The following is a 26338-nucleotide window of genomic DNA, read 5'->3' as shown; positions in this document are numbered from 1 at the left end:
AAGTCCCGGCCTGGGCCTGTGTTACTACTCCTTTTGGGAAGGGCAGGAAGTCTGCAGATCCCAGAGGAAGGACATTAGGGACGCCCAGAGGACTTCCTTTTTTGTAAGAATCACTTTGCTGCTGATAGAGTCAGATGACAATCTCGCAGTAACCTCTAATCCACCCAAATGTCAGCTTCTGTCTCCATTCAGATCCTCTGAGATGTAGGTCTCCAGATAAGAGTCCAGTCCCCCAATCCATGATTGACTGTGAGGAGTTGGTACTGTGAAAGATCCCTACCCCCCACTTTGGTTTTTTTTTTGAGCTCTAGTCCAGGTTGACCTGGAATTCACTCTGTGGTCTCTGGGTGGCCTTGAACTCATGGCGATCCTCCTACCTCTGCCTCCCAAGTGCTGTGATTAAAGGTGTTTGCCACCATGCTTCACTGTGAGAGATCTTGACTCCCTGGATCAGAGTGGGTAGAGCTCCACTCTACATCCTCTACCCTCATGGTGTCAGGGCTGTGCCCTTCCCCCAAACCAAAGAGTGACCATCATCTTCCCAGAGGGTACTCCAGCTCTGCCAGCTGAAGCCTGCCCTCCTCATTAAATGAAGAACAGATTTTATCTGTTTCACAAATTGTGCTCCCTCTTTCCCTTCCTGAGGACAACAAACTGGGCTCAGCAAAGAGATTCAGACCACGCCTGACTCCCCCCAGCCCTCAAAGCCCACCACAGCCTGTGGGCCACAGCTGCAGGCGCTTAGCAGCCTTCTGAGTATTTATAGCCAAGTCCACCCCCTCCCCCAGCTGGCTACAATTACAGGCCCGACCATACTCCCATCCCTTGCCTCCCTGGTCATGGTGGGGAATAGACCACACCAGTACTCGAAGGATGATGCACAGTTCCTATCTGGGTGGGGCACAGTATGGGGGAGAATCAGTAGCTGAAATGTACAAGCCCCAGCCTCTGCCTCAAATTGCAGGCAGGCGGTACAGTCACCAGGACAACTTGGTCAATCTTGCTCCTGGCCCATAAACAGCAGAAAGCACAGAGCTATTTCCACTTTGCTTGCACCAATGAGCTCTAAACTTTTTTCTTTTTTTGAGGTAGGGTCTCTATCCCAGGTTGACCTGGAATTCACTCGATAGTTTCAGGGTGGCCTTGAACTCAGGGTGACCATCCTACCTCTGCCTCCTAAGTGCTGGGATTAAAGATGTGCACCACCATGCCCAGCTTTTAAGGTTCTGGATTCTAAGACATGGTCAGTGGGGTCTGGGTTCTTAAGTCTAAATTTAGTCTCAGGTCTAGATTTGAAATCATGGCTCTGGGATCTGTGGCCTACATTTGGGGCCCTTGGGCTCTGGGTAGGGCCTCTGGACCATTAGAGACCCCAGAAGCACAAACCAGAGCTTAAAAGGAGGACTGCATAGCTGCTGACCTAGTTACCCAGCTCACGGCTCATTTCCCCCTTCTCTGTGTAGACCCACAGCTCCCAGCTCAGGGACCAGTGGAGCTACAACTCTGTGTAAGCCAAGAGATGAAGCTTTGGGCTGGGCATGGTGGCACATGTCTTTAATCCCAGCACTTGGGAACAGAGGTAGGAGGATCACCGTGAGTTCGAGACCAGCCTGAGACTACATAGCAAATTCTAGGTCAGCCTGGGCTAGTGTGAGACCCTACCTCAAAAAAACAAACCCCCAAAACCCCAAACAAACCATTAAGCGTCGGCTAAGCCTCCAGTCCCCAGCTTGGGTGACTTGCCACACACACAGCACTGAGCTTCCAATAAGCCAACGATGCCCTCACTCTCATCTCTCCCAAGCAGCAGGCCCATTTACTCAGTGGCCATCACTCCCTGGAGCTTACAGGTAATTCAGATGCAGCAGGTCTCACTGCTTTGTTTCCTCACAAACTCCTTGGTGGCACACACCTTTAATCCCAGCACTCCTGAAGGCTGAGGTAGGAGGATTGCCGTGAGTTTGAGGCCAGCCTGGGTTACAGAGTAAGTCCCAGGTCAGCCTGGGTTAAAGTGAGATCCTGCCTCAAACAAACAACCCTACATCTATCCTTCTCATTCAGGCAATGGCACCATCCTGACTCCGGGACTTCAATGGACGCGCCCTGGATCCTCCCGAGTATCCTCTTTATCTCTTGTGGCAGCCCAGAAACGCAGAGTCCATACCTTTGGCATTTTGCGCAAGTTGGGAGAGAGCTTGAGGCAGGTGATGTGCCCACGGTCATCCCCCACAATGATGATAGGGTAGATGGGATTGAACTGCACGTGGGTGATCTTGTTCTTCTTTTTGGCCACCACAGGCTGGTTGCAGATGGCCTCGTACTTGTTAACGGCCAAGTCAAACACGTGAGCCTATGGAGAGATCAGTGAATGAGGTCACTTCCTCTGCAGTGGGGCTTTTGCCCCCCACCTCAGAGGAACTAGTCCCTGGATATTTTGGAGATACTACACAAGGCCAATAGAGCTGGAGGCAGTGGGGATGAGAACTTAGTGTCTGTTCTGTTGTTCCTGTGGGTGAGGGAAGGAGAATTTAAAAAATTGAGAGAGATTTTGGCACATGTTTAATTATATTCCTCACAACCACTCTATAAGGGGGTTTTAAAATATATTTTATTTTTATTTATTTACTTGAGAGTGACAGAGAGAGAAAGAGGCAGATAGAGAATGGGTGTGCCAGGGGCTCCAGCCACTGGAAACAAACTCCAGTTGCATGCACCCCCCACTTGTGCTTCTGGCTTATGTGGGACCTGAAGAATCGAGCCTCGAACCAGGGTCCTTAGGCTTCCCAGGCAAGCACTTAACCGCTAAGCCATCTCACCAGCCCACTGTTATTATTCTTTTTTTTTTTTTAAGCGAGGAGTTAAAAGCACTTCTAACTTACTAGTAAGTAGATGAGCCCAGGGTTGACCCAGCTAATAGATATAAAGTCCTCAGACAGTGTTTGACATTGAACTGTTCAATAAATATTTGATGTTACCTTTGCTACACCCAGCTCTTGTCCAGACAACTGTGACAGCCTCCTACCTGGTCTCCTTGTTTCTCCTCTTGCCCCTCTATAATCCATTCCCCAGTCAGTTCTTAGACTTCTTTAAAAAAAAAAAAAAAGGTCTTTGCAGAGCCTCCTTGGACTACATATAAAGGCCAGATTCCATACACTGTCCCATCTCTCAATTCTCATCTCATCTCAAGCTCTCCCCTCTTGCCCTAGCTACAACTTCCTGTTTCTGAAACCTTCAAATCCATTCCTACCTCAGGGCATTTGTGCCCTATTCCCTCAGTATGGATGGTCCCCAACCTCGACTTAGCAAGGCTGGCTCCTGGTTTGTTATGCAGCTGTGAGCTTGAGTGTCACCTCTTCAAAGCAGCTTTTCCTGACTCAGAAACTACCCAAGGGCTGGAGAGATGGCTTAAACGCCTTGTGACCCAAGTTCTATTCCCCAGTACGCAGGAGTAAAGCCAGATCTACAAGCTGGTGCATGCACCTGGAGTTCATTTAGAGGCCCTAGTAGCCTGTTTCGCTCCCTCCCCCCAAATCTCTGCCAGTGGCACACACCTTTAATCCCAGCACTCAGGAGGCTGAGATAGGAGGATTGCTGTGAGTTAGAGGCCAGCATGAGACTACATAGTGAATTCCAGGTCAGCCTGTGCCAGAGTAAGATCATGCCTTGTGGTGGGGTGGGGGGAGAAAAAAAGAAAAAAATCACCCAAGCCTTTCTGTCCCTCTCTTTTTCCCCTTGCCTTCTGCCCTTCTCTTTTTGAAGATAGGGTTTCAGGTGTGTACCTGAAAGCCTGGCTCTCCCCCTCTTTAATATAACAGCTTTATTGAGATATAATTCACAAACTATAAAGTTCATCCATTTAAAGTATATAATTCTCATTTTTTTATGATATTGGTTTTCAAATCGTCACAACCAATTTTAGGGTGTTTCATCACCCTCTAGATAACGTTTGTATCCATTAGCAGTAGCTTCCTATATTCTTCCACCCCCATTCCCGAATCCTAGGCTACCACATACCTTTCCATTGCTATAGATTTGTCTGTGTTGGACACACTATATATGGGGCACACTGGGCAAATCTATTTGGGCATAACATAGATTTGTCCTTTTGTGTCTGGCTTATTTTACTTAGCATAATGTTTTCAAGGTTGCTCCATGTTATATGAATCAGTACTTCATTCCTTGTCTGCTGATTCATGATCCTTTTGCATATGTAGAACATTTAAAAAATACTTTTACTTATTCATTTGCAAGCAGAGAGAGATAGAGAGGAAAGAGAAAGAGAATGGGCATGCCAGGGCCTCCACCCATTGCCAGTGGACTCCAGATGCATACACCACTTTGTGCATCTGGATTTACATGGGTACCGGGGACTCAAACCAGGTCGCTAGGCTTTGCAGGCAAGGGCCTTAATTGCTGAGCCATCTCTCTAGCCCTACAGCACATTTTGTTTACCCATTCATCACTTGATAGACACTGGGTTGTTTCATTGCTTGGCTATTATCAATATGCTGCTATGAAATTTTTGTTCACACATTACCTTCTCACAATATTCTGCTCTTTAACACTATGAGAATTTTTGTGATGCTGTTTTTTTTGTCCTTTTTGTCAGTATAATCTAAGTTCTATAAGAGCCGGCACCTGAATCAACAGAGCCTAGGTTGGAACTGGGCACCATGGTCGGCCTTTAGTAAACATTTGTTCAGAGAATAGATGGCTGATTGACTTGATGGAAATGCCCAATCACTATGACAACTTGAGGGAAATGTCCAATTCTTTCCTTGGGACCACAGGTGCTTTTCAGTTTTTCAGGCCATAAGGCAACCAGGTTTGCACTTTAAGAATATTCTCTTGGGGCACTGTAACACACATCTTTAATCCCAGCACTTGGGAGGCTGAGGTAAGAGGATCGCGGTTTGGGGCCAGTCTGAGACTAATTCCAGGTCAGCCTGAGCGCAAGCAAGACCCAACCTTGAAAAACAAAACAAAACAAAATACACACACACACCACTCTCTCTCTCACACACACAAAAGGTTTGTTTCTGAGCTTTTACCAGTTCTCAGTATTGGGCAGAACCCCTTCCATCTCAGTCGTCTGCAGCTCCTTAGAATCGGCTTGCAGGATTCCAGATGGGGACCTCACTGCTTTACAGATTTATAAACTACCTTACATAGGCAGTTTTTCCCTTGTCTTTTTTGTTTTGTTTGTTTTTTTGAGGTAGGGTCTCACTCTAGCTCAGGCTGACCTGGAATTCACTCTGCAGTCTCAGGGTGGCCTCGAACTCATGGCCACCCTCCTACCTCTGCCTCTTGGGTGCTGGGATTAAAGGCATGCACCACCACACCTGGCCCCTTTAGTTTTGCTTTAGCTGAAGCTGGCCCTGGCATCCTAGAACTCCCTCTCAGGGGCCATCAGAGAAGACAACTGCTGATGGTACCTCATCTTCTAGGGGCTTTCTTCCCTCCTTGAGGCCTCCTATGATGGATGGTTCCTCTTTTGGCTTGGCCCTGCCTGGCCTGGCCTTTGAAACACGGGGTTTTTATGTGCCACTATTCCCTACTGAGGTGGGGTGGTAGGTGGTGGGCTCTCCAAGGAGATCCTGAGACACCTCCCTAACTCCACAGAGGCTCAGCAAGGTCAGGAATGGGCCACTCACCTTCCCATCTGTGGTGACTGCTGCAAACACAGTGGAAGAGTATGGTGCCCAGGCCACATCACCCACAGCCGAGTTCAGATCATAGATGAACATGGGAGTCCTGCAGTGGTAAAGGGATAAAACCCATGACACAGAGAGCTCACAGCTCCAGAGCCCAGGGTGGGTGTCTAGGGCAGGGCAAGCCCCTCACTTGATGGTGTGGTCCCAGATCTTTACTGTCCAATCAGAGCTGCAGGACATGAAGACCTTGGTGTGGTATGGGTTCCAGGTGACAGCATCTACTGCCATGTTGTGAGCATCATAGGTGTCCAGGAATTGGCTGGAGTAGGATTTAGAGCACTAGCACCAGGATGAGAGCAGGGTGGGGAGGTTGGGGCCAACAGTGAGCCAGCCCGCAGGCGCCATTCCCTAGGAGCTGCGGAGGAGCAGGGCTGGGCCTCCTCTTTTGTCCTTAGCCCACATCACCGCTACAGCTGACCAACCCCAGGTGCTTTCTCCTCCTCCCCCCCCCCACCCCCAGAGAGGATGAACTTAGGGGCTGGGGTTCAGGCTGGGCAGAGGAGTCCTCTTAGAGGGTTGAGGGGATTTCATGCCACTCAGAGAGGGCCTTCTGTCCTTGGCTCAAGACAGAGTAGATCCCAGACTCTGGGTGAGGTGCAGCCTAGCAATTTCTCCCCCATCCACAGCCTGTGCACAGAAAGAGTCTGGAGTCCATCACAGCCCAGACATCATTCCTGCAACAGTGAGCCACATCTCACCTTGTGTAGGTAAGAGCAGGTACAGAGTCAAGAGCGACCTTAGATCCCCAAATTTCCCATTCGGTGTCTGGCCCCAACTAAAGAGCCTCTACTCCTGCCTTCTGGAGACCAAGTGACTGACTAGTCTCTCTCCCTCCCTCCCGCCTTTCCGGGGAGGAGTGGAGAGGGGGTGGGGACCTCCTTTGCATTCAGACCAGCTCCGGCTGGGCCTCTGGGGCTCCCGGGAGGCTGCCTGTAATTAACATTCTGAGTCTCTGAGCCTAAGAAAAGCTCACAGCAGAGCTATTTCTGGATGGTTGGAGTTCAGAGGGATGTTCACCTACTAACATTGAGACATGACAGAAACTGGCTGTGAGGTTGTGTCCAGCCAGTGGAGATGCACCTGGAACTGCGAGATCAATCTGCCTGGTACCTGGCCTTCAAAGCCCAGCTCAGGTTCAGATCTCCTCCAGGAAGTCTGCTCAGAATATCCTAACTGCCCCACCCCCCAACCCCTGCCTCTCAGGTAAGGAGACTAGCAAGGCTCACAGGGCAAGAGACACTGTCTTTCCTGCTTGTAGCCCCTCTTCCTGCCACCCAAGCAGACCCGGAAATGTAAAAAATGTGCACCCCCAAAGCCACCAAAATTGAAGAGCAGTAAGACCTGTCAGAATGGGATTTGTCAAACACTGTAAGTTCCCCAGGTGCTTAGGTCCAAGTGGCCCCGTGAAAAGCTGACAGGGCTGTGCTGCCTCTCACCTTGTAGATTTTCCCCTCTTCTGTGCCCACGAGGAACATGTAGTCAATTTCTTTGTGGAAGTCAAAAGCGGTACCACAACCTTGGGGCAAAAGGGGGCTGACTTAGAGTTCTTGAAGGACACCTCCCAGAATGGTCCAGTTCCTCTTGGGTGCAGAGTGACTCTCCACACAGATTGAACTAGGATCCTGAGAGGGCCGGGAGCAGACCAAGCAAACAGAACCAGCCCTTTGGCTTGCCTGCCCCAAGCTGTTAGGACTGTGCAAACAGCCTGGGGTTCTACAGACCGGCCTGGGGGCCTGGGTAAACAAGGCAAGAATTGAGTTAAATGGGGTCAAGGTCACAGTAAACAGGGATGGGGGTCTGCAAACAGGGATAGAGACTGCATAAACAATGTAGGAATTGAGTAAACAGGGACAGGGGCTGAGTAAACAGGGCTCTGATCTGCATAAACAGGGATGGATCTGCATAGCAGCACCTGATTTGCATAAACCAGAGCCAGTCTGCACTCGGGGAAGGACCTGCCTGTACAAGAGAGAGGTCTGTATATGGCCAAGGGCTTGACCCCTACTGGTTTGGACTGTCTGGGATCCAGCACAAATAGGAAGGGAGGGCTGCCAAGGGAGGGGACCACTGTCACTGACACTGGGGTTTTGAGGCTGAATGGCCTGGCCAGACCTGGAAATGAGAAGGCTGGGGCTCCTACCTATGGTGTGTAACTGCAACCCCTCAGGGAGTTCTGTACTGCTGCCTTCCACCTTCAGCTTGATGACATCTGTACAGACCAGCTCACTCTGCAGTCATAGAGGGATGAAGAGGATGGATAGACTGGTTCCACAGCCCTGCGCCATTCAGCTCTTCCCACTCCCTTATCCACCCTCCATGACCCTTTCTGGGAAACAGGCACCTTTACAAGTGTCCATGACACGATCCTGCCATCAGATGATACAGAGAAGAAGTTAAGGTTGTTGTCCATATCGTCTTTCTGCCACCTGACCTGAAATATCCCAAACCATGAGCTTTGGAACTGTTAGGATATTGAGGGCGGCAAGCAGGGCTTCCTAAGCACTCATCCATGGCTCAGAAGGAAGGTCCAAGAGCCCATTTCCCAGAATCCTGATGAGTGCCCCCACCTCCTTCCACACATCTCCATCTCCCTTCTCATTCTGTCCTTGACAAACCTGGGGACCACAGTGCCAATCAGATCGTTACCCTCCACTTGTGCTGAGCAGTGAGGTGCCCCATTCCTCCCTAGGTTGGGTTCTAGAAGCCTAGTTGAGGGAAGAGAGCCATGGTTTTGAGTTCAACCTTCTTACATAGAAAAGCTTGGAAAGGACAGTCCGTTTCTTTATTTATAAAATGGAAGCCACAATAGCATAGGCTGGTTGTGAAAAATACATGAAATATTGTATGTGAAGCCCTTGGGTCAGAACACTGTAGTAAGTGTTTAAAAAAAATGCTAGCTCATGGGGCCAGTGGTAGTAGCAAACATCTGTAATCCTAGCATTCAAAAGACTGAGGCAGGAGGATCACAAGTTCTAGGCTAGCCAGGGCTAAACTGCAAGACCCTATCTCAAAAAAAGGAAAAAAGAAAAGCTAGCTAATTTCATTCTAGGAATGTGGATAGCAAGCTTCTGCAGGGCCTCTTCCCTGCTCCTTGGGGAGGTGGGTAGGAGAAGGGTGGTGCACCTCCCTCTTCTGGGCTTGGCTGGTCCCTCGGAAGTGTCTCCTCTGTTCCCACCTTCACAATGACACTAGCTCCTGCTCTCAGAATCTTGCTCCCAAATCCCAGATTTGAGCTGCGTTTCTCCATCTGCAAATCCGGGTTAATTATCCTGCCCCACCCGTCTTCTCAGGGCTGGAAGCAAACATATGGGAAAGTGTTTTGGAGACAGAGCTGTTGTCTTATGAAGATGACACGCTTGAGGCTCAAGTTTCTGTTGCCAGATGTGGAGGCCTGGCCAAGCCAAGTCCCAGAAAGCTGGGGTGGGGCTGGGTGCCCAGAGCTTTCCATCCTCCAGCTCCCTCCAGACCCCCCATGCCGGGACCCCTGTCCAGTCCCCTCCTTCTGTCACAAGCAGAGGCCCGGCAAGGGAGGCCAAGAACCCAGCGTTGTTGCTTGTAACTGTAGCTGTCACCATGGCTGTTGGGGAGGTGGGAAGAAGAGGTTGTCTCTCTCCATCCAGCCCCCAGGCCTGAAGGAGTGGAGTCGCTGCAGGAGGCCACGCTGAGTCCTGCCTGGGCCTGTCTGGGCAGCAGCTCTTTTGAGCATTCCCTGGAAGACCAGACCGCTGCAGAGCCTGCCAGGCACAAGTCAGATAGTGAGACCACTTCCCCTTCTGCGCACACATGGTCTCTTTAAAGGGGGGGAAGGGACAAAGGGTGTCAAAGGCCAGGCTGTAAGAGGCGCTAGGGAGCTGCAAAGGGAAGTGTTTAATGAGCAGACGCCAGCACTCATGGAAATTGTATTTCACACCCCACTTAGCAGCCTGATGCCCAACAGGGGGTGATGTGTATGTGTATTTGCAAGTGACTGAGCATATGCGTGTGTGCAAATCACACACGTGCTCCTGGAGAAGAGGTGAGAGGGTAGGAATGAAGCCCGTGAGGGAGAGTGGTAAATGGGGTCAAAGGAATGAATGAACACCCAGGGGCCAGGTGGGGGGAGCTGTAGCCAAAGCCTGCTTCACCAGTGCGTGCTCTTCGCTGCAAGTGATGAGGGCGGGTCCCCAACCTGCTCCCTTCCCCAGAGCTAGAGAGCCCGCATCCAGAGCCCACAGAGTGTCGCTGGTTAAGGCTTCACAGAAGGGCTTGAGCAGAACTGGGCCACCCAGGCAGGCTCCCTGGGACGAAGCCTGTGGTGTAGGATAGGAGCCCAGACTTCTTAAAACAGTTCTTTTCCCAGGCGCCAACACCTTCTGTGGCTCCCCGCTGCTAACAGAATAAACACCTTCTGCCCCAGCCTGGCATTTGAAGTCCCAAACAAAATTCTCTTATCTCTCCCCAATTCCTTGGACATAGTCCCTTTAAGAAAGACCTCGTTTTTGATGTCTCAGACGGCTCGTTCAACCGGCCTGGCTTGCCTTCAGTCTCTAGCCTCTTACAGCTGACTGCTTGGCGCTATCGCTAGGGCTTTTTGTATTAAGTTCTGACCAGATATGTTCCTCTTTGACATTTTCCACTTCTGTGGATACCCTACTGGAAGCCCAAAACTCAGGCAGCACAATTCTTCCCTTCTCCATGTCTAACTATTCCTTCCTTATATCAATGTTATTGCCCCAACAACTCTCAATTTGTGTATGGTCTCTCCATGTCTATCTCCACTGCCCCCACCCTTGCTCAGCCTTCACAATGTCTCATGCTATAGCCAGAGAGCCTTTTAGAGACAGTATTTGTGACTCTTACACCTCCACCCAAAACCCTCTAATGGCTGTGCAATGATTTTTCAATCTACACTCATGGGATGTCTTAGGGACTTTGGAAAGTACCTCAGGGAGTGATAATAGGAGACCTTCAAGCAAGCAGGAGCCCTGATCCTATCAGAGCAGCTCCTCTCTCTTCTTTGTGTTGTTTTTTTTTTTTTCGAGGTAGGGTTTCCCTCTAGCCCAGGATGACCTGGAATTCACTATGTAGTCTCAGGGTGGCCTTGAACTCATGGTGATCTTCCTACCTCTGCCTCCTGAGTGCTGGGATTAAAGGTGTGCTCCACCATGCCTGGCCACTCTCATCTTTTTGATATGCTGTGCTTCTGCATTAACCTTTCATTTAGAACCACTGACCTACAATGTTCAACTTGATAACTAAAGTCTTAACTTGATAGCTAAACCCATTCACGACTGGGTGCCTACTCTTTTCTTAGGTCTTGCTCCCTCCCCATCTCACACATGCTCTGAATGATGTGCTGTTTCCCAGCAGGTCACTCTGCTTGAAGCCTTGTCATTGCACTGTGACTCCCTTTGTGTTGTTCTTTGTCCCTTATAGACCAACTCAGGAGTTGCTTGTTCTCCAAAGGTCTGCCCCTAGTTCCAACCCAAGAAAATGTGGATGTCCCTCCATACACACTTTAGCACTTAGTATTCTGTCCTGCCCTGGCCGGCACCTGGCTATGGTTATCTTTCCACCAAGAACTCTAGAAACAAAGCCCTTGAGCATCCTCAGCAACCAGAAGAGCAAGCAAGGAGTTCTTAAATGAATGAATGAGCAAGCGAGGGAGTGAGGAAGCAAAACGAAGGATGGCATAGGTCACATGCCATGATTGCAACAAGAACCCTGACTCATGTTTTGTAAAGAGTTGGGTTGTATCAGGAACTTCCCAGATCTAGTCCATTGACAGTGGAGAGCCCCGTGGGTTGAGGAAGTTTATAGACAAAAGATTGGAATTAATTTCTCTTTTTGGTTTTGGAGGTAGGGTTTCACTATATCTCAGGCTGGCCTGGAATTCACTATGGTAGTCTCAGGTTGGCCTTGAATTCCTGGTGATCCTCCTTCCTCTGCCTCATGAGTGCTGGGATTAAAGGTGTGTACCACCATGCCTGACTTTGGAATTTCCTTTTTTTTTTTTTTGGTTTTTCGAGGTAGGGTCTCACTCTGGTCCAGGCTGACCTGGAATTAACTCTGTCATCTCAGGGTGGCCTTGAACTCATGCCTCCCGAGTGCTGGGATTAAAGGTGTGCGCCACCACGCCTGGCTCTGACTTTGGAATTTCTTAACATGGCCAGAGCTTTCCAGCTTCCAGATATGCCACTGAGTCACTAATGGTGCCCCAAGGAGATCCTTAAAAAAAAGATGGGGTCCTCCTGATAGGAATTCAAGCGCAGCAGACAACCCAACTCTTACTAGAGATTCTCTTACCTCTTTTTTTTCTTCGAGGTAGGGTTTCACTCTAGTCCAGGCTGACCTGGAATTCACTATGTAGTCTCAGGGTGGCCTCGAACTCACATTGATCCTCCTACCTCTGCCTCCTGAGTGCTGGGATTAAAGGTGGGTGCCAACATGCCTGGCTTCTCTTACCTCTTGATTCTCACCTTTTGCCCTTCCTTGCCCCCTTTTATGCTCAGCTTCTGGGCCTCTGAACTGGAACCTGCTCTCCTGAGCCCCTTGCCTATGGCCTTCTCCTCCCCAAGGTCCCTCCTTCCTGGCTCCCTCCCGGCCCCAGGCTGACCTGCCATACAGGGTCGGTGTGCTTGCCAGACTTGGCTGTGCTGCGGAAGCAGGGCTGGGAGTGCGCCTTCTTGAGATTGTAAACAGCCACATTACCATCGTAATGGCCCACGACCACCAGGTAGGGGTGGTCCACGTGCATGTCCAGACACATGATTCCACTTTCGCTGCTGAAGATGTACTCAGGGAAGCTGGGGTTCTTCAGGCTGTAGAATAGCAGCATGCCTCGGCTTTGCTTCATGAAGTCATCTGCTTGAGGAAGATGGGTAGCTGTGGTTGAGGGCTCATCTGTTTTGTCGGGGAACCCCCTTGCCTCTACCCTGCTAGGTGGGCAGGCCCTGCCCAGCTCTGCCTGTCAGAGAGCATTGGAACTCTTCTCACCTTCATTCTCTGAAATGAAATTATGACCATTTGGCCTCCCCTTATCAGGGATCCAACAACCAGTAAAGGTGACCAGGCTGTGGGACAGACAGCCCATTCTCTGTTCTCCTTGGGGCACAGGACAGAGAGGTACAAGCTCAAAGAGTTGTCCAGTGAGGGGCTGGCTCAGTGGATAAGGTGCCTGCTCTGCAAGTGTGAGGCCCTGAGTTGGATCTCCAGAACCCACCTAAAATAGCTAGACCCTGTGCTGCTAGAGTCTATAATCCCAGCATGACCAGGGCAGGAACAGAGGCAGGGACAGGCACATTGCCAGAAGCCCACAGGCCAGCTAGCCTGATGAATGCAGTGGTGGACAATGAAAGGTGAACCCCTGCCTCACACAAAGTGGAAGGCAAGGACCAGCGCACCCAAAGTTGTTCTCTGCCCTCCACTCATGCACTGTGAGCATGTACCCACACACAATGAACATGCGTATCTGTGTGTGCGCATACACACACACGCACACACACTGTTGTCAAGAAGTAAAGAATGTATATGGACTCAGGAAGAAGTAGTGCCCTCAGAAGTTCAGATGCCCAACCCAGGAGCAGGCTGCTGTCTCATACAGGCCTGGACAATACCTGTCTCCCCACAATGCTTCAACCAATGGCAGGAGTTATGCTTGAACTAACATGATCTTGTCTAGCTGTATTTGGTAATCTGACCTATAATCTGAGCTGCTCAGGAGGCTAGGGTTCCAGGCCAGTTTAGGCTACGAAAGGAGTTCAAAGTCAGCCTAAGCACCTCAGTGAGACCCTGTCTCTTTTTTTTTTTTTAATTTAAAAAAAATTTTTTTTTTTATTTATTTGAGAGCGACAGACACAGAGAGAAAGACAGACAGAGGGAGAGAGAGAATGGGCACTCCAGGGCTTCCAGCCTCTGCAAACGAACTCCAGACACGTGTGCCCCCTTGTGCATCTAGCTAACGTGGGACCTGGGGAACCTAGCCTCGAACCGGGGTCCTTAGGCTTCACAGGCAAGCGCTTAACCGCTAAGCCATCTCTCCAGCCCGAGACCCTGTCTCAAAGTAAAAATTAAAAGAGGATGAAGAAGAAGCTTGAGATGTAGGCTAGCAATAGAGCTCTTGCCTACAGTACACAAAGCCCTGAGTCCAATCCCTAGGACCACAGACAACAACCAACAAAAAAGGCATGCAAGCTGGGCATGGTGGCCCAATGTCTTTAATCCTTGGGAGGCAGGGGCAGGAGGATTGCTGTGAGTTTGAGGCCAGCCTGGGACTGCAGAGTGAGTTCCAGGTCAGCCTGGGCCAGAGTAGGACCCTATCTCGAAAATACAAACAAAAAGTATGCTATTGTTTATCATGAGTTCCATACCAGTCACCTGTAAGTATCTTCTCATAACCTCAGCTGTATAGGCCCCAGGTGCAGCCTGTGCTCTGGATCTGGGCATGCCTCCAAGGTCCAGAAGTGCCTAGCCAAGAAGGTGAGGGTTCCACAGTCCCATTCAGCCCAGACCCAGATCTTGGTGACCAGTGATGGCACTCTTTCCTACCTGTCCAATGTCAACAGAGTGCCTTCCTCTTTTTCTCATGTCCTGCACATTTAGCACCCATCCTGATATGCAGTCATTGGCCCAGCCCTAATGTCCAGCTCTCTTGCCACAGCCCAGACCCCGTGGCCTGCCCAAGCTCAGAGCAACCAGAGCTGGAGAGGTGGCTGGCTACAGCAAGCCTCCATCTTGGGCTTCTTACCCATGTCAGCCTTTTGGGCTTTCCACCCTCCCTGCTTCAGAGCTTCACCCTTTGCCCAGGTAGCTGCTGAGCCTGGCACTTCACAGCAAATGGCCAGTCCAGAGGTATGGAGCCATATGCTAGGGAGATAGGGAAGCAACCCCAACTTAACTAATTTTGTGATTTCTGTCTTTATTTATTTATTTTTTGTTTTGCAAGGTAGGGTTTCACTGTAGTCCAGGCTGACCTGGAATTCACTATGTGGTCTCAGGCTGGCCTTGAACTCATGGCGATCCTTCTACCTCTGCCTCCCAAGTGCTGGGATTAAAGGCGTGTGGCACCACACCCGGCTTTTTCTGTCTTATTTTAAGGCTTCCCCTTACTCAAGAGAGTTAGTATCTGAGTGGAGCACAAGGACAATCTGGACCCAGATCCCTGGACTCATGGCATGACCTCAGCAACTACTGTGCCCCAGTTATCCTCAACAAAGACCAATTTGTGCTCTGTAGAGGAGCAGGGAACTGCCAGGGACTCTGGCAGGTCTTAGAAGGGTATAATTAGAAGCTGGAGAGATGGCTCAGCAGTTAAAGGTGCTTTCTTGCAAAGTCTGCCAGCCCAAGTTTGATTCATCAGTACCACATAAAGCCAGACACACTAAGTGGTGCATGTGCCTGGATTTCATATGCAGTGGCAAGATGCCCTGGTGTACCCATTTTCTCGCTCTCTCTCTCTTCTCTTTCTCTCAAATAAATAAATGAATTAAAATATGTATTTTTTAAAAGCCAAGGCAAGCTGGCATGGCAGGCTCACCAGAGCATGGAGGGAGTCACCCTTCAAGTCTATGCGGCAGCTCATCTAACCCTTATAAGCTCTGAGACTCTGCTCAGGAACTCCCTCCCCAGCTCACTTGCAGGGGAGACAAATGTGTAAGGAAGGGTACACCTTTGGTAGAAGTTCCTAGGGTTTAGCCTGAACCATGGAGATGACACACTGAGTTCAGGAATGAAAATGCTGCTCTGAGGAAGGTGAGTCTCCCAGCAGTGAGGCCTCCAGAACCCCTTGAGCCGAAGCCGAGCCACATACTTAACTCCGTTTCAAAGCCAAGAAGGGTCTACCTTGAGGTAGGTGTGGGGGGGGGAGGGGGGGGGAGCCAGCAGTGCCTCGCTTTGAAAGGCTCCTCCATGGGCCCAAAGGGCTGGACTCTCCCAGGGAGAGACCTATAATTGGTTGAGGGGGACTGTGATTCCCAAAAGGCTTGAACTGGATAGTGTGACTACTATTCTTTTTCTTCTTCAAGCCAATCCTGAGCATCTGAACTTGGTCTGCCCTAGGCTGCCCCTCAGGGTCAGAGACACTCATCTGTTAGACCCTCCACCAATAACCAGGCCAGAGGTGAGACTTTGGGACTCCTGATTTGATTTATTTTTTAAAAATATTTTTAAATTTATTTGCAAGCAGAGAAAGAGAGAGAGAATGAGCACACCGGGACCTCCAACCACTAGAGACAAATGTGCCACTGTGCATCTGGCTTTATGTGGGTTCTGGGGAATCGAACCCAGGTTGTTAGGCTTTGCAAGCAAGCACCTTAATTGCCAGGGCTCCTGATTTTAATCTGTGCTGGTAGAGACTGATAAAGGGCGAGTAGGTGGGCTTCTTAGTGCATAAGGAGCAAGGGTGGACATAACTTTCATAGTTGCTATTACCATTCCCATGACCTGGCCCATTGATGGAGAGCAGTGAAGAGCCACTTTCTGTAGACAAACTGCAAGCACCCACTCCCCCAAGGCATGCACAGTGTGCATGATCAGGACAACCAGGAAAGGAGGGTGGAAAGCCTTCGTTTGCCTCAGAAATTCTGCATGGAGTACATCTCTGACCCACGCACAGAACCACTGGGACTTGAAGCTGGAATAATGGTCCTCTGATTTTGTAGATGGGGAAACTCAGAAGAGTGAAGTGGTATGTTTAAATGCACGATTCATGTCATACAGTGTTTGCCAACCCAACATCCTTTTTATAGATGAATTCTTCTGCTTTAGTCTTTATATGGAGTGGACAAAGGAAGGGAAGAGGCCAGACTTAATAGGGTAGTGGTTATTAGAAAAACTGACACCAAGCTGGGCGTGGTGGCGCATGCCTTTAATCCCAGCACTTGGAAGGCAGAGGTAGGAGGATCACCATGAGTTTGAGGCCACCCTGAGAATACAGAGTGAATTCCAGGTCAGCCTGGGCTAGAGTCAGACCCTACCTCGAAAAACCAAGGAAAAGAAAAAGAAAAACTGATACCAACCCTCCAGGTTATGGATTAGACAATGTGTAAGGGACAGAGCAGTCCAACTGTGCTGAGAAAAGCAGGGATTTCATGAAAGAGGGACAAAAAGAGCAACTAATAATTATAAGTTTCTAGGCCACAAGCATGCTGAAATTAAATCTTACTTCTTCAACCAGGCTTTAATGGCCTTGTACTTGCAACAAAACAAGTTCTCCTTGATCATGATCAAGGAGATCACCTTGATCATCAAGGTGAGAGTGTGTTTTTTTTTGTGGATATTTATTTTATTTTTTTGTTTTTTCAAGGTAGGGTTTCAGTCTAGCCCAGGCTGACTTGGAATTCACTATGTACTCTCAGGGTGGCCTCAAATTCATGGTGATCCTCCTACCTCTGCTTCCCAAGTGCTGGGTTAAGGGCATGCACCACCACACCCGGCTGTGATCTATTTATTTGAAAAAAATATATATATATATGCATATGTGTGATGTGTGTGTATGTGTATGCATGTTCATATGTGTATGGGTGCATGTGTATGAAAGTACACATAAACGTGTGTACAGGCATGTGGAGGTCAGAGGATGACAATGGGTGTCTTCTTCAATTATCTTCTACCTTACAGTCTCTCACTGAGCTTAGAGCTAAATGATTCAGCTAGAGTAGCTATCTAAAAAGCTCCAGTAATCTCTTGTCTGTGCCTTTCCTATGCAGGGATTACAAACCTATATCATCATGTCCATCTTTTGGTGGGTGCTGGGGATCCAAATTCAGGTCCTCATCCTTGAGTGGCAAGCACTTCTAATGAGGACATCTCTCTGGCCCAATTTCATGAATTTTAATCTAGTGTTCCTTCTGTCAAACCACGTTAGGAAAGCAGAGGGAAAACTTTACTTAACTAGGCCTTCCTCTTGACTGTCTTATATATGAACTCCTCAGCCCTGCCTTCAGTGGCCCTTTGAACTCTCGTTAGTCCATTTTCTCAACTATACCTAGTGTGACATCACAGCCAACCCTCCAATAGACCCAACATGATATCATCATCTTATCTCCCCAAACCTCCAAATGACATTATACTCAAACCATCAATGATCCCATGTGATATCATCTCTTAGTGATGTCATTGCCCAATCTTCCAATATTCTTAGTATAATATTATGAGCTAGGGTACTGGAAGCCTAATGATATTACTCAGTTATCCAGTGTTCCCAGACATCACCAGACAGCTCACCAGCAGTCCCAATATGACATTAGGATCCCATAGTGTGTCAGTTACCCATGAAGTTAGGCGTCCTGTCAAACTAGAGATGTGCAGGACCTTTGGTCTTGGTCCCTGGGGCACTTTGTTTTTAATGCCACAAACTTCCTGAGAGAAGGGCTAAAGAGTCCAGTGATCCAGATGGGATCCTATCTCCACCTTCCACTGTATAACAGGGCAAAGACTCCTGTCTGGGACTAGTGCAGAAGCTCTAGGCTCTTTCAGACTACATGAATTTAGGAAACATCTCTGGCAGATAAGACAGACGATGTGGGGCTGAAAGATGGCTGAGCAGCTAAGACGCTTGCCTGCAAAACCTACGGACCCAGGATCAAGTCGAACCCACATAAACCCAGATGTACGAGGTGGCTCATGCATCTGGACTTCCTTTGCAGTGGCTAGAGGCCCTGGCATGCCCATTCCCTCTATCTGTCTGCTTCTCTCTCTCTCTCTCTTAAATGAATAAATAAATACATAAAATACTTAAAAAGAAAACAGGAAGGGGAAAGGGACTGGGAGTGAGCGAGTCTACTAGCTAATAAGCACTGTCCCCCGACCATCGCAGGGTTTTCCTTGGCTTGCCATAATGGATAGAGGTCAACAATGAAGCAGCACATCCTGGCTTGCTCATCATAGTTGCCTCCTGATAACTGCTGTACTGGCCTGTTGCTAAGGCCTTCTGGATCTACCCTCCAGTGATCTACAGGGTTTGGAGGAGGATAGAGCCAGGGAGGCAGTTCTCAGAAAACCATGATCTCAGGAAAGGGGACGAAAGGGACACATGTCTTTCCTCCCACTTTTTTTTTTTTCAATACTAGAGATTGAATTTAGGGTCTTATACATACAAGGCAAGCGCTCTGCTATTGACTTATATCTTCAGCCCTATTTTTAGTTTTTAATTTTCAAATAGGATCTCACTAAGTTGCCCAGGCTGGCCTTGAGCTAGTGATCCTTTTGCCTCAGCCTAGCTAGGATTACGGGTCTGCACCATCAATACTGGCTCTCTCTCTCTCTCTCTGTGTGTGTGTGTGTGCGTGTGTGTGTGTGTGTTCACATGCTTTAATTATTTATTTATGAGAGAGATTGAGAGAGGCAGATAGAGAGAAAATAGGCATGTCAGGGCCTCTAGCCACTATAAATGAACTTCAGACACAGGCACCACACCACCTTGTGCATCTGGCTCTACATGGGTACTGGGGAATTGAAAGTGGGTCATTAGGCTCTGCAGGCAAGTGCCTTAACCACTGAGCCATCTCTCCAAGCAGGTAGGTGTGTGTGTGTGTGTGTGTGTGTGTGTGTGTGTGTCTTAATTCCACCACAGACCAAACTCTGACTGCCTTCAGCTTTCTCCACTGGGACCCTCGCAAAACAATACCTAGTGATCAGCATGGGCTGATGGTCTTCAACACATCCATCCTTGCCCAGCACAGTTCTAAGTTAAGAAGGGCCACTTGGGCACATTCTGGCTGGCAGAACACTGGGATCTTTTTTTTTTTCTTGTTTTTTCAAGGTAGGGTCTCACTCTAGCTCAGGCTGATCTGGAATTCACTCTGTAGTCTCAGGGTGGCCTCAAACTCATGGTGATCCTCCTACCTCTGCCTCCTGAGTGCTGGGATTAAAGGTGTGCGCCACCATGCCCAGCCGAACACTGGGATCTTATTTGGGATTTAAGCAGAGGAAGGCAGGCAGAGGGCATATTGGGGCATGAGGCTAAAGCCAGGTCACTGGTCAGTAGGAAGTAGATGCCAAACTGCAGAGACAAGAGTACTATGCCAACCTTGGCCAGCAAGCTGCTTCTTGTACTGTGGCATCTTAAATGAGACCAACTCAGGACTGGCTCCAAGGCACCAGCTGTTTGATGGCTCCCTTATTAAGTCATGCTAGAGGCACTTGGATGGGGAGTGCAGTAGGCAGAATAATGCCCCCCCCCAAATGTTCACATCCTAATCCCCAGAGCCTATAAATATGTCACTTTACATGGCAAAAGGGACTTTGCAGATGTGATTAAATTAAAGACCTTGAGATGGGGAGATTATCCTGGATTATCTGGGTGGATTTAATGTAATCAACAAGAGTTCTTATAAGGGAAAGAAGGAGGCAAGAGAGTCAGAGAATGAGATGTGACGGCAAAAGCAGATGTCAGAATGATGCCATTGCTGGCTGGAAGAGGGCCACAAGCCATGGAATGCGGGCAGTCACTAGAAGCTGGAAACAGAAAAAGAAGCAGGTGCGCCCTGCAAGCCGCCAGAAGGAACACAGCCCTGCTGACACCCGAGTTTAGCTCAGTGAACTCCATCTTGAACTTCTGACCCTCAAAACTGTAAGAGAAGAAATCTGTGTTGCTTAAGCCATTATATTTGTAGTCACTTGCTATAGCAGCAACAGGAACCAAAAGTCAGAGGCATTCAGGGAAGACAGTCCGAGCTCCACTTTAAGGAGTCAGAGAAATGGCACTCCCCTTCCTCCTTCCCCTTTCCCCCTTCCCCCAACCCGGGGTGGTTTGGAAGCAATTCTTCTGAAGTCCAAGGATTGGATGCAATGATCCTTAGCTCTTCTGTTGATATTCAAATCCTCTCTGTTTCTCACACCCCAGCCTTGCCACCTTGGACTCCAGGGACAGAAATGCCCTTATGTTAGGACTTTTCACAATCTCCACACGAAGCAGACCAGCCTGAAAAAGGGCATCAGTCCCTGGAGGGCTCCAAACCCCACACCTGGCCCAGAGGCCATGGAGCCATGCTGGGTTCTGGCTCTGGGGCTGCGGTGAGGGGAGGGCTTTTCCAGACACTCTCCTTGGATTAGAAGTCACATTTAAACAGTGTGGGAAATGAGAGCAAGGCCTTGGAGACAGAATGCATCAAGTGGAACATTTAATTTGATTTAGGGAAAATGAGGCAAACATTTGAGGACCTAAATAACTAACCAGTAATTAAACTAACAACGGGAGTGCCCTTGTACTACAATCCAGCAAGCATAGTGGCCTTTATGGACTGTATTTACAAAGAGACCTGACAACATAATTACTCCTGTAAATTTTACGCAGCCTGAAGCTGAGGAGTGATGGATTTTGTGTGTGGAGGATGAACAGGGAGAAATGAGGTGGATGAATTTCCATTTTCAGTAAATGAAATTAACACTGCTTAATTAGTGAAGCTGACAAATAAATGATCAGGAAAGATTTAAATCCCTATGAGAGTGTCTCTGTCCTGGACAACTTCGGCGGACAGAGCAGGAATGGGTTTGGTGCTGGGACTTGGGGGTTGCCATTGGCCCGAGAGTAAAACAGAGCTGAGGTACAGCTGGCTCTCTTGCTCTTTCAGTATGTGACCTTCTGGGAAGTTTCCTGCCCCATCTACTGTGTGATAACCTCAGGACCACACAGCATTTCTAGGACATAGTGTACCATCCCTGCCTGGCAGACCATGAGGTTTCCTATTCACCTGCCACAAACTGGCTAATGAGCTAGAAAGGGTCCCTTTCGCACAGCAGGCTGGCATAATGGCATCCCACCCATTCCAAGGCCATCTTTTCCTAGACTAGTTCCCTTTGCCCTCCAACATTCCTGCCTGCTTTCATCTGCTGACAGCCCCTTCTTCCACTGCACTGGACACATGGACCCTGACTCTGGGGGTCATCCCTGTCTCTGTTGGTACCCAGCAGTCCTAGAGGGGAGACATGTGTGGATTTCTACCTACTTTCCCCTGGCCTGACTCCATGCAACCTGCCGTGTCCCAAAGATGTGACAGATCCCAGTCCTTTGTAGAGCATATTCCTACCCTATTAAAGTTTTATGGGGCTGGGTCACAGGATACACATCTAGGAATTTGAGGCAAAAGGTTTAAGAGGTCTAGACTGAGTTTACGAAGGTCAAACCCAGCAATAAACCTAAATCCTTACCCCAGTGTTTGTCTTTATGAGGCATTTTCCCCCCGGGAGTGCTATTCAGGAACTGTTAAAGACTGTGATGCAGGCTGCTGAAAACAGCTGCTCCTCATAATGATCCTGTTCAGAAACCAGGGTGCCCTCTGCCTGCCTCAGCTTTGCCCTCTTCCACTCATGGGCATCCCAGAGCCTCGGGAGTAAACTCAAGAGTCTCTTCTGAGGGCCAGCCCAGGCTGGCTCTGCTCAGGTCTCTGAAGGTGGTATTATAATATATGCTCATTTGAAAGCTGGCCAGTAACTCCTGTGCCAATGGCGGCGGCAGCAAGTACCTCTGCTACTGGGTCCTTCACCCTAAGAGAGCCTCCCCACTTGTTCTACTCTGTTTAGGTCCCTTGAGGGTATGGCAGGGAAGCCAGGGAGAGGATGGCAGTAAGGAGCAAGGATTGGCCTTGATGTGAAGGTGTTCCTTCAGCTTGCAGGGCATACTTGCTTCTTTTCCCGCATTTGGGCCTCCCAACAGCTCTGAGAGGTTGCCGATTTTGCCATGTCACAAGGAGACCAAGCTTTAGAGATAAGCCACTAAGTTATCCTCCAGAAGGATGTCGGTAGCATATATTTGTGTCTAAATTGTCCAAGGAGAGACAAGGAAACCCTTCCCGGGTAACTGCTTGCCCAAAGGAGGCCGCTGGGCCTGTCAACTTGAGGTTCCCCATTCCTGGGTGGCATTGCCTTTCTCTACTCCTCATGATGAAGGCTGACCACCATGGACAACTGACATAACTTCTAACCCTGCGTAGAGAAGAAGAGGGCTGGAACTGATGGAGATTCTCCTCCTACATTTGGAGAGGCCCCCATACCCACACCTCGGTCTCAGGCAGAGATCCACTTATGGGAGGTCCTACCCAACCCCCAGGCTCTGTTCCAGGCCCAGTAGCTGCAGAAGGGAGGGAGGAATGTGCTAGCTCCCTTCTAGAGAGGGAGGGCACTTCCCATTTGGCAGCAGCCCACCCTCAGGAGTGGGGACACAAAGCAGGCATTTAGGGCATCCTCAAAGGCAGCCCAGACCACAAGACTGGGAGCAGCTCCAAGGTCTCCTTCCTGAGAGGAATGACAAACACCGACCAACTCCTCCTTGTCCCCCCACCACACACACACCCTGCGTCTTCCACCCCTGTCAAAGAATGGGCGTCAGACGATCTAAGGGGCAGTGACCAGGAGCTTGTATGCCTGCCAGCCAGTAGCAGCTTGGAGAACGGAGAGGTTTTTCTGTTCATAGAAGCTGGTCCTACCAGCCAGAGAACAAGCTGTTAGCATTGGGAAGCTGTGCCTGATATGATGTGTAGGGCCCTCTCCCGTTAGGAAGGGGGAACATCCAGGCCAGTGCAGTGGTAGGAGCTTCCAGTTGGCCCAAGTACAAAAAGATCATTAATTTGCCCAGACACAGTTACCATTGTGTGCTGCCTCCCACCTTGAGTGGGTCCTGGCAGGGTAGGAATACCCACACAACCATGGTCTCCTAGGGCCCAGGATGAGAGACATGAACTTCAGTGTCTGCCCCACCTCATCATCACCCCCATTCTGTCCGGGTCTGATCAGATGGACAGGGAGAGAGCCTCTGTATCACTCCCCAGATGGTCCATCTCTCCTTGGCACACCTGCTCCAGTGCTCCCAGCTTCCAGTCTCAGGTCTGCAGATCTGCACTCACCCCTGCACTGGACTGTCCCTGCTGTTCTGGGATGCCTTCAGTGGTTTCCCCTCAACAGAGGACCAAGCCTTCTTGAAATGGCTTACCACACCCTTCGAGGGCTGACCATGGCCTCTTTGACAACTTAACCATATCTTTCCTGACTGTGGACTTGGCCATTGCCATATCTTTTTACCAGAGAGTTCTTCCCTTCTTTCTTTGAGGCTCAATTGGCATATTCAGCTTGATACAGACATATTCAGCTTGATATATACTTATGCCCAGAACCAATTGCCCATATGATTGTGGGTCTTTCCCGTCAGACTGTGAGCTGCCCTAAGGATAGCGACTGTTCTGGTCATTGTATTTCTCACACCTGGCAAAAGGGCTCTGTTTAGACTCGGAACTTAGTGTGGCTGTTTGCATGAGCAAGTGAAGGGATACCCAGATCACGTACAGGAGCCATGTCCCACTGCAAACAGGTCCTTGTACTTTGGATTCCTGCAAAAGAAATATGAACCCATTGACACAGGAAATGGATTTGGCTCTCCCCTTGTTCATGAACCTTCTCATGGGGGGCACTGGTGCCTATCTGCACTGCCAGCATCAGTCCAGCTTAGGTGCTTACCAACTTGGAGACCTCGGATGACCCTGCCCGCCAGTAAGAATCCAGGGCTTATTTTTCCCTTGCTGCCACATGCCACATTCAAGGTGTTAAGCGCAATAGCAGGGGGCTGCTCAGGGCTTGGCACACAGCAGGTGCTCAGGGTTTGCTGCAATGTCTGTACTTACCAGCAGAGGGCGGTGACGGCCAGGCGCTTGGCTCTGTCATTTTGGAACTTCCAGAGAGGCAGCAGCGTACCCTCCTGGTCCCGATATTCATCAGCAGCATCCTCATAATACTTAAAATCTTAAACACAAACAGCCAGAGCCAGTCCAGGGACTGCCAGTACGCAGCAAATCCAGGTTATCGCTTACTGTGGCTACCTTATTGGGCAATGCAATGAACCTCCTTGTGTTTGAGGCTGGGAATAACAGTAATGCCAATCTCAACAAGACTATTGTGAGAATACATTTTGAGGTAATATATGCTAAGTGTCTAGAAACATTCCTTGGCACATAATATGTTCCCATGAGTTATTGTTACCATCACGGCCGTTTTGGGGGCAAATTGCAGTAAAACATCCACGTACACATGAATAGAATCAACACCAAGGTGCAGCCTTCATTCTCGTGAGTTCCCTCCTTACTTCAGAAAGCTCAGATTGGAGTGACCAGATTTCAAGGGTGCACACAGGCTGAGTAATATTTCAACTTATTCTGCTTCCTAGCTCCCTAAAATGCAGCTCAACTTTACATCCACTGCCAAACCTCGCTATAACAAGGACTCCTGGTTTCCCCATGGGTTCCCTCAACACCACTCCATCTGTTCTTGAGGTTGTAGCTGTCCCATTTTCTCTAAGTTACACAGAAGCCTCATTTTCCACCTGTCTAAACCAGAAACCTTCTTAGTCCTTGACTGATCTCTTTCCACTATTTATCATATTTTCTTCCTGATTGCCTTCTCAATCTATCATTTCTTTCTAAGCCCATAGCCTAGGTTCAGGTCCTAATATCCATCACCTGGTTATTATAATATTCTTATAGTTACTTTCCACCCAATATTCCTGACCACTACATCCACATTTTTTCTAGCCAGCTGTCCATGTGCCCTCAGAAGCAAATAGTGCCATTGCATCACTGTCTCCTGTTTCTGCATGTTTCTACTTGCATTTCCACATCTGTAATGCCTGCCACTCCTGGCAGACTCCCACTCATCCCTGATCCAGATCAACCTCCCCTTCTATAAGGTCTTCATTTTCTTTCCTTTTCTTCCAAAATGGAGTCTTACTATATTGTCCAGACTGGACTTGCACTTCTTCATTTTGGGGAGGGGTAAAGTGCCTGCAAGGCAAGTTCTGTACCACTGGGTTGTGTCTGTTGCTGGGGCTCAAGTGATTCTTCTGTCTCAGTGTTCCACGTAGCTAGGACTGAAAGCATATGCTATTATACCAATTTTTTGTGTGTTTTAAAAAATAGTTTTTGAAACCAGGTGTGGTGGTATATGCCTTTAATCCCAGCACTCGGGAGCAGAGGTAGAAGGATTGCTGTGAGTTTGAGGCCACCCTGAGACTACATAGGAATTCCAGGTCAGCCTGGGCTAAAGTGAGACCCTACCTTGAAAAACCAAAAGAAAATTTTTTTGAAATGGTTTTACTATGTGTCCTAGGATGACCTTGAACTCGTAGCAGCCTTCCCTGCCTCAGCCTTCTGAGCACTTGGGTGAACCACCATGATTGGCTGTTTTGGGTAGAGTTTATTCCTTCCTCTATTCTTGACCTGCCTCTCCTCTCCTGACTCATCTATTACACTCTTGCCTGTCTTCCACACCACATATCTCCTAAAGAAGAGCAATGGTGTTATATTTATCTCTGAATCCCCAGTACCTAGCACAGGGACAGCCACAGAGCAGACACCCAATGACCTTTCCAAGAACAAAAGGAAATAAATCAACAGAAACAAAATGGATTTCTGTTCTTTCAACCAGGGTGACCAATTACAGAATGAACCCTCCCATTTAACGTGGTCAAGGACATGCCTGAGCTTGCCTCAGCATCTCTTACAATGCCATACACCTTGAGGTTGAGACTCCATCCAAACCTCAAAAAATGTCTTAGAACAAAAATAGATTTGAGTGGTCAGAATGGGATGAGCCTTGATCGCATCAAGATTCTCAAGCTCAAGGTATCTTTGAAAATACCTCATTTCAGAGAGGAGATTAATTGGTAA

At 48.9% G+C, this 26338-nt stretch overlaps 1 protein-coding gene across 1 annotated transcript in view; it reads right to left on the bottom strand.

Annotated features, from left to right (window-relative positions):
* Dnai1 (dynein axonemal intermediate chain 1) overlaps positions 1 to 26338 on the bottom strand; it is a 91807-nt gene that overhangs the window by 1629 nt on the left and 63840 nt on the right. The window contains exons 11-19 of the mRNA XM_004658486.2: positions 24302 to 24419; positions 23967 to 24010; positions 12310 to 12557; positions 8056 to 8145; positions 7855 to 7942; positions 7151 to 7230; positions 5845 to 5993; positions 5655 to 5754; positions 2165 to 2350 (exon numbers count right to left, since the gene is read on the bottom strand). Of these exons, the coding sequence (XP_004658543.2) occupies positions 2165 to 2350; positions 5655 to 5754; positions 5845 to 5993; positions 7151 to 7230; positions 7855 to 7942; positions 8056 to 8145; positions 12310 to 12557; positions 23967 to 24010; positions 24302 to 24419 (1103 nt within the window). The remainder of the gene's footprint in view (positions 1 to 2164; positions 2351 to 5654; positions 5755 to 5844; positions 5994 to 7150; positions 7231 to 7854; positions 7943 to 8055; positions 8146 to 12309; positions 12558 to 23966; positions 24011 to 24301; positions 24420 to 26338) is intronic.

Source organism: Jaculus jaculus, chromosome 1 (genome assembly GCF_020740685.1).
Source record: "Jaculus jaculus isolate mJacJac1 chromosome 1, mJacJac1.mat.Y.cur, whole genome shotgun sequence".
Lineage (NCBI taxonomy): Eukaryota > Metazoa > Chordata > Mammalia > Rodentia > Dipodidae > Jaculus > Jaculus jaculus.
Note: the sequence above shows the minus strand (reverse complement) of the source record. Positions and strands in the feature narration are given on the sequence as shown.